The 13,972-nt window shown below is 44.9% G+C and overlaps 1 protein-coding gene across 2 annotated transcripts in view; it reads right to left on the bottom strand.

Annotated features, from left to right (window-relative positions):
* The window catches only part of BTAF1 (B-TFIID TATA-box binding protein associated factor 1), a 92,125-nt gene extending 85,169 nt beyond the window's left edge, over positions 1–6,956 (bottom strand). The window contains exon 1 of one of the 2 annotated variants that reach the window (XM_077258561.1): positions 6,636–6,956. In XM_077258561.1, the coding sequence (XP_077114676.1) occupies positions 6,636–6,649 (14 nt within the window). In that variant the 5' untranslated portion in view covers positions 6,650–6,956. The remainder of the gene's footprint in view (positions 1–6,635) is intronic. The other variant, XM_077258562.1, reaches the window with a different exon arrangement.
* Between the last annotated feature and the right edge of the window lie 7,016 nt (positions 6,957–13,972).

Below are 13,972 nucleotides of genomic sequence, written 5' to 3'. Positions count from 1 at the left end.
GAACATTATCTATATACCGCAGTTGGGAAATTAAAACCAATTTAAAAAACGGAAATATCACAGAGTAATATTTCTCACACACAAGCCAAGTATGAACCATAGCAGATCACAGGTAATGGCTCATCATCAAGCTACCGAATAACATCAGCACAAACACTTAGCTCCACTAGAAAGCTATTACCCGGCGATAAAGCCTTTGAGCTCATCACTCCACCCTTCCTGCCTTTGTTCCAAGCTAAGTATATAATCTTTAGACCAAATACATAAAGCCTTATACTACTGGATCAGCACCTGAAAGCAAAGGAAGCTGCAGTACAAGACAACCAACTGGGAGGCGCCATGTCAGACCCTCAGTGTGCAGATCTGATCCTGGGAACACACTTACAAACTTATCCTTAAAGGGAACCCGTCACCCCCAAAATCGAAGGTGAGCCAAGGTCACAGGCATCAGGGGCTTATCTACAGCATTCTGTAATGCTGTAGATAAGCCCCCGATGTATCCTGAAAGATGAGAAAAAGATTAGATTATACTCACCCGGGGGCAGTCCAGGTCCAATGGGCATCGCATCTTCTTATGATGACATCCTCTTCTTGTAGTCATACTGCGGCTCCAGCGCAGGCATACTTTGTCTGCCCTTTTGAGGGCAGAGCAAAGTATTGCAGTGCGCAGGTGCCGGGCCTCTCTGACCTTTCCCAGCGCCTGCGCACTGCAGTACTTTGCTCTGCCCTCAACAGGGCAGACAAAGTATGCCTGCGCTGGAGCCGCAGGACGTCATCGTAAGAAGATGGGAGGCCCCAGACTGGACCGCGACACCCATCGGACTGGACTGCAGCGGGACCGCCCCTGGGTGAGTATAATCTAACCTCTCATCTTTCAGGATACATCGGGGGCTTATCTACAGCATTACTGAATGCTGTAGATAAGCCCCTGATGCTGGTGGGCTTAGCTCACCTTCGATTTTGGGGGTGACAGGTTCCCTTTAAATTGACTCTGTCACCTGAATTTGGCGGGCTATGTAAATGCCCTGTTTTCGGTCAGATGGGCGGTGTTTCTTTTTTCCTCCACCCCATCCTTCCCCGCTGTCCGCAATATTTTCTGGAATTGGAGCAGTGTCCTCCATAGTTCGCACGTGCGCAATGCAATCGTGTCTCACGCACGCGCAGTATGCTTTGCCCATCTGCGGGCAAAGCCAAAAAGCATTACAGCGCATGTGCCGGCGCACTATGTTCCAGAAGTATTTCTCTGTTCCGGGACATAGTGCGCCGGCGCATGCGCAGTAATGCTTTTCGGCTTTGCCAGCAGATGGGCATGAGACACGATTGCATTCGCGGAAAAAACACATCATGTGCACAAAAATTGCAGAATGCATATGTATGCGTTTATGCTTTTTTTATAGCGAAAAAACGCGAAAAAAACGCAACGCGTACACACAGCCTTAAGGTTGGGACAAAAGTTACAAACTGATGAGTAGACAGACCCAATGAACCCAGCTTATGGAAAGCAACTTGGTCATTTTGCCATGTACGTTGTATAGACATTACTTCAAAACCAGAACTTGCATGGTTAAAGAGAACCAACAGGGACAGTTCCCAGTCCCATGAACAGGGTGTGCTGTTTCAGCTAACAATCAGGCTTGTTGTACAGAGAAGTAACAGATATACCAAGCTTGCCCTCCAGCCCTGTGTCAGAAAAGGAAAGGCACCATGTTCCCAGAACTGCAGACATCACACACTATTTGTCTCCCTTTGCATTTTCATATTCTTCCTACTACATCCCTTCAAATTTCTGCAGAAAATGACTTTGCATAAAACCAGGGTTGTGGAATCAGTATAAAATGCACCGATTCTGTCTCCTAAAATATATAATTGAGTACCGTAGTACAATGCAGGATGTGCTGTAAATGTTTTCATAAAGGATTTGGGAACATTATGAAGTGTCCTATACAAGTCTGTGCTGTTCCTGAGCTAAGGATCTGGGCTGTTAGTTGAGATGAAGCTGTGCTGCACTTTATGTACACGCTGAACAGTGACTGATACATAATGTATCAAAAACAGTCAGACAGGAACAGAAGAGTCACTTCTACAGAAAACTGCAGACCGCAGCAAGAGAATTGGCAGGAACATGCATTCTCGTAAGTGTTTAGCCCATTATAATTAGACGCATGGCATTATTGGCAGCTCCTAAGTGCCTAGATAAAAAAAAAAAAATAATAATAATAATAATAATAAATAATAATAATAATAAATTTCCAACAGAAAGTATCAGAAGAGGCGAGAGAAATACCCAAAGCATAGTAATAAGGGGTTTACCATAAAAGATATCCCCAGAACATGAAAATTGCTATCCTGATGGGTTGATTCCCCTTTGAAAATGCCAATATTAGTGCACACATCAAAGCACTTACGCCAAGAGAACAATTGTCTTAAAGGGTAGGTAAAGGCATAGGACATCAAACGTGCAGAGCTGGGTAGGGCAACTAGCATACATCGGGAGGTCAATGTCCATTACATTCAAAGACCACATCAATGTGTTTTCACCAGAATTCTGACCTAAAAAGTTATTTTTTTTTTTTTTATTTTAAATACAGCACACGTTCCAGCCAGTTCCACCAAAGCCCCTGGCTGGAGTCAGTTCTAACGGAAGCGCATGGCATATGTAAGATGCGCCAAGGTCATTTTGAGGCAGCACACACCCCTAACTGAATTTGACACATCTCAATCCTGCATTTCCTACATTACCCACTACTCAGACAAAACCTTCCCAATTACCAAATTCTCCAGCATAGGAGGGAGAAAAAAAAAAAGCAAAACTCACCAATGGTGCCGTTCCAGCGAGCCCTGCAGCCAATCAGCGGCTGCTTCACTCTCTGGAACAGCACCAGGAGAGTACAGGCAGTTTTCACTTGATATGGGGGAATATAGCAACTTAGAAGAAGGGGTTGTCCAAGTAGTGGACAACCCCTTTAAGACAGTATAAAATGCCAGTCCTAATTTTATTAAACGCCCAAGAGCTGAAAGCATGATGCAAGCCTATGATTAATATATCATTATTCTTCTGAATTGGGCAAATATTCATATTACGGATTATGACTAACGGCAAAAAACTGACGTGTGAAAGCAGCCTAAGGCTACTTTCACACTAGCGTCGTACGTCGCAATGCGACGTGACGACGCATACTGTGCCAAAAAACAACGGGGGCAGCGGATGCAGTTTTTCAACGCATCCGCTGCCCCACTGTAATGTCCGGGGAGGCGGGGGCGGACACGACGCACCAAAAAACGTTACATGTAACTTTTTTTGTGCCGACGGTCTGACGCAACACGACGCATCCGTCGCACGACGGATGCAACGTGTGGCAATCCGTCGCAATGCGTCGTTAATGCAAGTCTATGGAGAAAAACCGCATCCTGCAAGCAATTTTGCAGGATGCTTTTTTTTCCCCCAAAACGACGCTAGTGTGAAAGCAGCCTAAGAGATTCCCACCCAATAGCAACAATGTTGCCATGTCTCCAACTAAAAGTGTCCTTGGTTTCCAACGCATCAAAGGCATGGAGAAAGAAGAGATCTAGTAGCTTGTAAGTGTTGGTCACCAGTGATTTAGCCACCAGTGATTCAGCCACCAGCACTATGGCAGATTCTAACCACACATCTCTCCCAACCAAACTTCGCATGCTCCAACCCGGGAACAGGCCACCACCAAACACCTTAGCTGCAGTTAGTAATAGGGATCACACATGCTGGAATTCAATATTCCTGATTTATTTTGACTGACATCTGTCAAGGAGGAGGGAACAGTCAGGACACCTTAAAAGGGTAATCTTTCACCAGGTTATTGCCACGCAAACTGGGAGGAGCAACATGGTATTGGGGCAGAGACCCCAATTCCAACTACATGTGCTGCAGTTTTAATAAAATAGCTATCTGCAGTAGATCTAGCAGTGCTCCGAATGCTGAGCTCTGTATAACCCTGACCACACCACCGATTGGCTGCTTCTGCCTATGCGCTGTGTACATAGGAAGCAGCCTATCAGTGGTGTGGGTGGGATTATACAAAGTTCATAATAACTAGAACTGGCAGATCCGCTGCAGATAAAACAGGGATTTTACCAAAATTGCAGCAAGCACCCCAGCAAGTGACATTGCTGGAACCAATGTCTGTCTGTACATTATGCTGCTCTCTGATTAGGTGGTAGAAACCTAGTGCCAGGTTCCCTTTAATACTCAGATGTTCAGCCGGTCCACACCTCCCTTTATGACACACAGCTAAGCTAAAGCAGCTTTACTGGTTGGACACTAACGAATAGCTCCTCAAAGCTCAACTTCCTGAAAGGAAGCAGTGAGATATGTAGGCCTGGCGATAAGACACGATAGCCTAGCCTTCTGTTAATGACAGATTGGTTTATACCTGCATCACCCTGTCATTTTCCAGAGGTGTCTTGCAGATGCTTATCCGCTCCCTTAAATATAACATGTCCATTTGACTTTGTTGAATGAAAGAATTCGACAATCTCCAAAATGCCAGGAGTGAAAGTCTGATGTGTAACTAGACACGAACCAGGTGTCAGTATCTGTAGTAAACTGTTGATTGCACAGATTTATTATGTAATACTGTATATGAACTACGTGTGAAAAATATGCATGTGTGAATATGCCCTAAAGGGATCAAAACTGTTCGCTCGGTGATCAGAACGTTTATATGGTAATTGAACAATCACTCATTGGGTGGTCAGATCGTTCAAACAAACAAAAAAAAAATGCCATCACCATAATTCACGGAATGTGCTTCCTACTAACTGTATGGATACAGCACAGTCGTATTGTCACTAGCTCTGTCCCCAGTGGTTATCGGCCTGTGCCATCCAGTAAGCGAATTGCTATAGTCTCCACGTTGCAGGGCAAAGCGCTGCTGAATGGTTGACAGTTTGGTCCAGCAGAATTGCTGTCCTGAACTTCACGCTCTCCATTGCTGCACGCACAGGGGGCAGCTCTGAATCTACAGCATTGGAGCAGCCCGTTTGGGAAGTAACAGCAATTCCACCCAACTTCAGAATAGCTCACACCTTGTATGGAAAAGTCCTTGTAAAAACTGCACATAATCAGCTACCACAGTGGTGGCTGGTAACCTAGGCAACAAGCTGGACACAACTAAACAATACAGTTAAAAATGCCTCTGTTCTTGAGATAGGAGGATTCTTAACTAGTTGAAGAATTGCTTGTTTCTACAAGAACTTTGCAACTTTAACAAGTATTGAACATGAGAATAACTCCTGAAGCTGCAGCGACAGTCAAAATAGTCACGTTTAAAGGTAAATTGTCACCAGGTTTTTGCCATCTAATCTGAGGGCAGCATAATGTGGACAGACACCCCGATTCCTGCATTGTGTCACTTACTGGGTTGCTTGCTGTAATTTTGACAAAATCATATCTTATCAGTAGGAGATCAGTAGAGGACTAATCCTTAATTTTCATGAGCTCTGTATAACCCCGAACCTACAATTGATTGGCAGCTTTCTGTTGACTCTACATAGGCAGAAAGCTGTCAATCAATGGTGTGGGGTTATACAGGCCTCAGCAGAAAAAAAAAGTGGTTTTATCCAAACTGTAGCAAGCACCACCAGTAACTGACATCACTGGAATCAGAGTCTCTGCCTCTATATCATGTTGTTCTCAATTGGGGGAGCAAAACCCTGATCGAGTCACATGGTGCTTTTAAAGGAAATCTGGGTTTTGCTTCCCTATTTGAGAGCAGCATGATGTAGGGGCAGATAACCCAATTCCAGTTATGTCACTTACTGTGTTGCTTACGGCAATTTTGATAAAACCACTTATCTGCCCTCAAGTGAGCTGTGTACAACCCTACCCACACCACTGATTGGCCACTTTCTGCCTATATACAGAAAGCTACCAATCAGTGGTGGGGCAGGCTTATAAAGAGCTCATAAATATCTAAGATTACATGACATCAGGATTACTAGTCATCTTAATCTCCTGCTGATAACATGTTTTATCAAAACAAGCAGCCCAGTAAGTCACATCACTGGAATCAAGTTATCTGCCCCTACATCATGCTGCTCTCAATTGAGGTAAAAACCTGATGGATTCCCTTTAAATGCACCATATGACTCAAGCAGTGGTGGAGGTGGCACCCCGGGCCATGGGTATGGGATCAGCAGAGCAGCTCAGAGCGATGTAAGCAGCTGAGGGCAGAGACAAGCAGCAGCAGCATGCTCCACCGATGCAAAGGGGCGAGGCGGGGGTTACATGGGACCCCCATTCTCTGGATCTGGGAGGGTCCTAGCGCACTTCTCATGTGTTGAGGCTGAAAAATAATCATTAAAAAGGAGCCAATGTCAACTCTCCAGTAAGTCCTTGACTAATGCTCCTTAATGACAAACATTTACTACAAGGTGGGAGAGGGAAGCCCCCAATAATCGGGGTCACCCAGCTTGTCCCAGAGCATAACACTAATCTGTAGAAATGGAGCCGAGAGGACGAGGTCAGGGCTGTGATGGAGGGGAAATCGCCAGATAAGGGGTCACCCCGGCCAGGAGACCCCCACAGACCACATGGGGGGCGCAGGCTTTGTGTGACCCCATCCGGCCTGCCCCCTCTGCGGCGGCCGGGAGATACCAACCTGGACACGGCCATGACGGCACTGGAGAGACGCGGAAACCCCCGCTCCGCAGCGCTGCAGGCACGCGAGGCCGTCCGGGGCCGGGACACAGCCGGGGCCTAAATTCTCGGCTGAGCCTCGCCTCAGCCTCCGTGACGGCAGCTGCGTCTAGTGCATGGCCGCCCGCCTCTCCAACTGCCACACCCAGCCGGCTCTAATATCCTCAGTCCCCGTCACTAAGGGACGCTAATCACTCCTCGGGGCCGCAGCGGAAGCGGCTTTGCCGGTTAAACCGAATTAAAGACGTTATTTTATCGTGGCAGCGGAGAAGCCAGATGCCTGGCTTTATATGAGGAGCCATCTTGTATTTATTCCTTCCACCATGGTAGCCGCGGCCTGATTGGCTACATGGCCAGCGGGCGGCCAATCGGAGACGGCGTTACAGGAGGGCTCTCGGTGCGGATTGACAGGGATTCCACGATTAGGCTGGCGGCGTGAGAGGGGGCGGGGCCGGATAGGGGTGTGGTCACCAGAAAACGTGTGGGCGTGGCGTGTGAGGAAGGAGTCGGGGCTGAGGCAGAGGAGTGATTACATGGAGGAGGCGGGAGGGTGGCCGGAGAGGAGGCGGGAGGGAGGCCGGCCCAGATAGGATGAACAGCACAATGTGCTCACAATCCCGGGAGAAGCTGCCAGCAAGTAGTTATTACAGAGATGCCGCGGAGGGACAGATTCGGTTACATCCTGTCGTTGCCCTTTTACCTCCACAACCTACTGTAAAATATTAGACCAAGCAAGTCTCCGTCCTGGAAAAAAAAAAAAAAAAACAATTTACAGTGAACAGAGGGATTAGCATCTGTTATTGGGCATGTAGGACGTTTGATTACTTTTTATTTCAATTTTTTGAGGAAGGTGCAACAACAATCAGAAGTTCAGGTGTTTTGATTTTTTTTCTCTTTACCGTGTGAGTTAATTTAATATTTTCATGGATTGGACCAGGTGGGGGGTGTGAGAGTGGATTTTATTTTTTTAATATTTATTAATTTATTTTGATTATTACTGTTATTTTTTAGTCCACCTAGATTTCGCTTTAAGGCTATGTGCACACGTAGGAAAAGAGGTGCAGAATTTTCTGCACAAAATCCGCATCTCCTGGCAGAATCCGCAGCCGCGGATTTGCCGTGGTTTTTATGCGGATTTGATGCGGTTTTTATGCGGATTTGCCGTGGTTTTTATGCGGATTTGCCGTGGTTTTTATGCGGATTTGCCGTGGTTTTTGCCACTGCGGAATTTTAACATGGAGGGGTGCAGAAACGTTGCAGATCCGCACAAAAGAAGTGACATGCACTTCTTTGAAATCCGCAGCAATTCCGCACTGATTTTTGCGCACAGCTTTTTTTTTTATCCCATTGAATAACATTGTACTGTACATCACAGTGCGGATCTGCACGGAAAAATCCGCTGCGGATCTGCAGCAAATCCGCATCGTGTGCACATAGCCTAAGACAGATTTGGTAGTCAGGCCCAGTATACCTTCCTTGCCAATTCATTGATGTTTCTCTTCCAGTGCTGCCCGGAGTAACAGGACGGTCTCGCTGTTCCTTCTGGCGGATGGGTATGTGAGCATTAATGGCTGCAGCGTTGTCCAATGAGTCACCGCTGTATCCACTGATTGGCTGCAGCGGTCACATGTCTGTACAACAGGAGCAGGATGTACAGAACCCTTCTCTGTAGATCCTGTTCTGGCCATACAAACATAGGCTGCAGCCAATCACTGGTCGCAGCGTTCAGGAAGTCCCCGTACACCTACGCAGATGATCATTCATTTTACAGTATTGAACAAGCAATCACGGTCCCCTAAAAGGACTCTTAGAATATGTGAAAAATAAAATAGTCCAATCTTTTACTATTAAAATATATAAAAAAAATATATAAAAATAAACAAAATGACAGTTTATATCACAACTCTTTACCTAGAATGTAAATGGAGGGGTGCAGGTACTGGGTGTTTTTTGAAATATATATATATATATATATATATATATATATATATATATATATATTTTTATTAGTTTATTTTCCGCTGCATTTTATAGTACCAGCAAAGCCTATGAGGCTTCAGAAATCTCATGCACACCCATTGAATTTGGGGGAGAAAAAAAAAAAAATTGTGCTTTGCATGTTTTTTTTAGACAGATCATGTCATTTTCAGTATTTTTTCACCCATTGACTTGAATGGGTGGTGAAAAATAAACACTAGAATAATTTTTTTGCAGCAAAGCCTCATTCTTTGGAATAGTTTTTGGTTCCCCCCCCCCCCCCCCCCTTCAATACTAAACTTTTATCAGCGTGCACAAAAGTCGAATCGAGCATGCCAAAACCGCTGTACAAAAATAAAAACACAAGAAAGAATGCTTTTTTCTTATGTTTAATCTGGTTTTTATTGAAAAGAAATTCAGAACAATCAAGCGACAAAGGATTCAGCGACATAAGAAGTACTGAGTACAAAAAGAAATCTCATTTACAACTCTATATCAAGGCCTGTAGCCAACAAGTCCAGAAATAATAGAACTTTCAGGTTAAAAATCATTTTCAATCAAGTCCAACAAAATCTGAAAAGAAAAAAAAAAAAAAATCCATGGCGGATGTAGGTATCCCCTATCCAGGGAGACCTTTGGCAATACATATGAAGTATCCGCTAAAAGAGCAACCCAAACAAGAGGAGCTCGGTCACTCCAAGTAATATGGTATAGACACAAAAGGAATAATGAGACGAGGAATGAGTGGGGGGGAGCAAGAGAAAGAAAAGAGGGGGAGGGACCGTGGAGTCTGATATAAGAGGGGGCAACTTGCACCCCTATAATGACGTCCATCTAACTCGTATTGTTCAATCTATCTTCCTTATGGCTTAGAAAAGAGGGATTGAAAATCTCGAGAGTCCAAGTACAAAATCCAAGGACTTCAAACCTGCAGATATTTCTCCACTGAACCATTAACCTCAGCGGACAATTCCTCCATACCTTGAAGGCTGGTCATCTCCTTAACCCATTTAGACATATTCGGAGATTGGGAGGGCTTCCAATGTCTCTGGATCGCAGTGCATGCAGCAGTTAAGCAGAATCTTAGGAGCCCCTTTTTCTGGAAGCAAAACGAGTCAGGGAGGATAGATAAAGCCACCTGGAGGGGGGGTTATAGGGGGGGGGGGGGGGGGGGAGTTGGTCATCAAATGACCGCTAATGGCTTGATAAGCGGAAAAGACAGAATCCCAAGATTGCTTAATATGCTTACATCCCCACCAGAGGCGTAGCTAGGGTTTTGGTTTCGGGGGGGGGGGGGGGGGGGGGGGGGTGCTTGTGAGTGGGCCCCTAGCCAGGTAACCTTGATTACAACTGGGTGACGCACCCTAATAGTGGAAGAGAACCTCAGCAGATGACCGCACTGTTATTGAAGATATTCTCTATGTAAAGACCAACATGGATATTACCTCCATATGGTCAGTGGTAGATACCAGCCCTACAGAACATATAAAAGATCACAGCACAGTTACAGATTATGACTTATTGCTGACATCCTTCCTGATGGAGTCATCACTTTTCACGTCTTTTCCATCTGGCCCAGACCGACATGACAACTTCTTCCAGACACGACTCAGCTGCAGAGAAAACAACAAAGACACGTTTCACATCTCACATTCCAGGAATCACCATCTATTCCCATCCTGCACAAACTCCTCATCCTGCTGATACCCCAATACTGAGCCGCTGCTGCCGTATGTGACCCTATTACTGCACCTGATACCCCAATACTGAGCCGCTGCTGCCGCATGTGTCCCTATTACTGCACCTGATACCCCAATACTGAGCCGCTGCTGCCGTATGTGTCCCTATTACTGCCCCTGATACCCCAATACTGAGCCGCTGCTGCCGTATGTGACCCTATTACTGCACCTGATACCTCAATACTGAGCCGCTGCTACCGTATGTGACCCTATTACTGCACCTGATACCCCAATACTGAGCCGCTGCTGCCATATGTGTCCCTATTACTGCACCTGATACCCCAATACTGAGCCGCTGCTGCCATATGTGACCCTATTACTGCACCTGATACCCCAATACTGAGCCGCTGCTGCCATATGTGTCCCTATTACTGCCCCTGATACCCCAATACTGAGCCGCTGCTGATGTATGTGTCCCTATTACTGCACCTGATACCCCAATACTGAGCCGCTGCTGCCGCATGTGTCCCTATTACTGCACCTGATACCCCAATACTGAGCCGCTGCTGCCATATGTGACCCTATTACTGCACCTGCTGTGTGGTTTTCTGTACCCTCTAAATTCTAAAGCATATAGTAATGCCGGGTGCAAGTGCCCTAGAAAACAGTGCCCATATTTTGCCCGCTAGAAAGTAATATCGCCTTGTGCCCCTTTGATAGTCACAGTAACCCGAGTTCCCCTATAACAATAAGTGCCCACTTTACATTGAATAATGTCCCGAGTCTCCCCCTGTACAGCTCCCCTATACACAGTATGATGCCCCCTCACTGTATAGTACCACCCACACAGTATACTGGCCCCTTAGTAGCCCCCAAACAGTTTGATGGCTCCAACACTCTAAGATGACCCCCTCACTGTATGATGGCCCCCTAGATAACCTCCATATAGTATAATGCACCAGATAGTCCTCAATATAGTATAATGCACTCCCCATAGGACTCCATATAGTATAATGCACTCCCCATAGGACTCCATATAGTATAATGCACTCCCCATAGGCAGACTCTATAGCATAAGGCAGCCCCCATAAAGAAAAACAAATAAATACCTCTCTTCTTCCTGGTTCCTGCGCTGCTCCCTGATCCAACTTACCTCCGGACCGTGGGCACCAGGCAGTGACATCATCGCACCCGCTGTCAGTGTCGGAAACGTCAGACGCTGACAGGGGGATGATTGGAGAAGGAATGTAGCGCTCCTTCCCTCATCAATGCAGTCAGCTGTATCAGCTAAATGCCAATACAGCTGACCCTGCAATGACAGGTGGGGGCCCCACTTCTGGCACCGGTCCCCCCCACCTGCTCAGGGGCCCACAGTGGCCGGGCAGCATAGCAGGGAGATCAATTCTCCCTGCTCTGCCGCAGAATGTAACTATCGGCGCTCTGCGCACACCGATTCAGTAGCATAGCTCCAGGTGGGCCCCCGCTGAGCACCGGGCCGATGGCCCCCTCTGCCCCCCAGGAGCTACACTACTGATCCCCACCAAATGTGTAGCATGGTACCTCTCTCTACTCCACAAAGCATACTTTTTTTATACAGCTTCTTCCCTGCCAAGAGATTAAGTTTTGCTGCAGAAAAAAAAAAACACCTACTGTGAACTTACCCTTTCCGTCACATAATATCAGCGCTCAGGATTTTTCAATCAAAGCTCATATTTCTGCTGAGCAAAATATACCATAAAAATCAATAGTCCGGGAAATTTGGGAATGGTGTAAAGCTACGAGTGTTCTCTCCAGCAGCTCTCAGTGTTCACCTGACACAATGAACTGAACCAATCCAACAAATGTTTCCCATGTGCCCTTAAACACACAATGTTCCATTACCCAGAATCACAGTCTTAAAGGCATATACACTTAGATTCACATGATACAAAATTTACATTTTAAATATTATTAATAATAATAAACCAGTGCTATCTCCTGCTAAAGTACAATGGAGCTGTCAATATTTACACAAATAAAAAAAACAAAAACTAAATCATAGAAAAGAAATAAACAAAAAAAATAAACAGATAAATGTGGTTTTGCTGCAGCTCGGCCTCACCTGGCATTATTCAGGGGCAGATGATATAAACCCTTCACGTTCTGCATTCAGGTTTAGGCTGCCGTCACACTAGCAGTATTTGGTCAGTATTTTACATCAGTATTTGTAGCCAAAACCAGGAGTGGAACAATCAGAGGAAAAGTATAATAGAAACACGTCACCACTTCTGTATTTTTTGGCTTACAAATACTGATGTAAAATACTGAAGGTGTGAACATGGCCTTAGAACGGACAAAGCTGCAATCCATTGACAAAATAGTTGTGCAGACATAACTTTTTTTTCGTCTGGCTAAAATAATTGATTCCAACTGAAACTGGGTTTTTTTTGTTTGTTTTTTAACATTAAAGTCTATGGAAAACGTTTCCGATAACTAGCGATCAGTTTGTCTCCCATTTGAAAAGGATCTGTTTGAAATGAATGATTACTATAATGTTTAGATATCCATCAGTATATGTTAAAAATACTGTTCCATCTCCACTAAGCAAAAAAAAAAATCCTTTTCAAATAGAAGAAAAATGGATGGCTATTTACTGGATTCGTTTTCCATAGACTTCAATGTTAAAAATAAAAATGGATCCAGTTGAAATCTTTTTTTTTTTCTAGACTGACAAAAATATTGTCTGTACAACTTTTGTCAACACATTGCGGCTGAATCTGTTCTACCTGATTACAGCGCATGTGACCATAGCCTTCCTTGTTCCATAGGGCTAGTAACACTTTTTTTAACCCCTTAGTGACCAAGCAAATTTTGACCTTAATGTCCGGGCCAAATTTTTTAATCTGACCAGTGTCACCTTAGGCTACGTTCACACGATCCTTTTTTTGGTCCTTTTTTTTTCAGGTCCTGTTTTGGAAAATCCGCAGTGCAAAACTGCACTGCTGATTTTCCGACTGTTTCTTCTGCGGATTCCTCTGCGGGTTTTCAACAGCACTTTCCTATTGGTGCATGTTGAAAACAGGAGCGGAATCTGCAGCAAGAATTGACATGGTACTTCTTTTTTTCCGCAGAAAATCCGCGCGGATTTTCCAGCGGAAAAAAGGATAGTGGGCACAGCAGTTGGAGTTTTCCATAGGGTTACATTGTACTGTACCCTGCATGGAAAACGGCTGTGGATCCGCAGTGCAAAATCCGCTGCGGATCCGCAGCAAAAAAAGGATCGTGTGAACGTAGCCTTATGTGGTCATAACTCTAGAACGCTTGAACGGACCCAACTGTTCCTGAGAATGTTTTTTTTCGTGGCGTATTGTACTTCATAACAGTGGTAAATATTGTTCGCTATGACTTGTGTTTTTTTGTGAAAATATCGGAAGTTTGCCAAAAAAATTGTAAATTTTGCAATTTTCAAACTTTTAATTCATATGTCTACATCTGCATCATTTTTGAAGCATGATAAAAAAAAAATTAAGAAGTTAGAAGGGTTAAAAGTTGATCCGCAATTTCTCATTTTTCCAACAAAATTTACAAAACTATTTTTTGTGAGACAACATCCCATTTGAAGTGACTCTGAGGGGCCTATATGACAAAAATAGCCAAAAGTGAC

Source organism: Ranitomeya variabilis, chromosome 4 (genome assembly GCF_051348905.1).
Source record: "Ranitomeya variabilis isolate aRanVar5 chromosome 4, aRanVar5.hap1, whole genome shotgun sequence".
Taxonomy (NCBI): Eukaryota; Metazoa; Chordata; class Amphibia; order Anura; family Dendrobatidae; genus Ranitomeya; species Ranitomeya variabilis.
The sequence above is the reverse complement of the archived record's forward strand: the minus strand, read 5'-3'. Positions and strand labels throughout refer to the sequence as shown.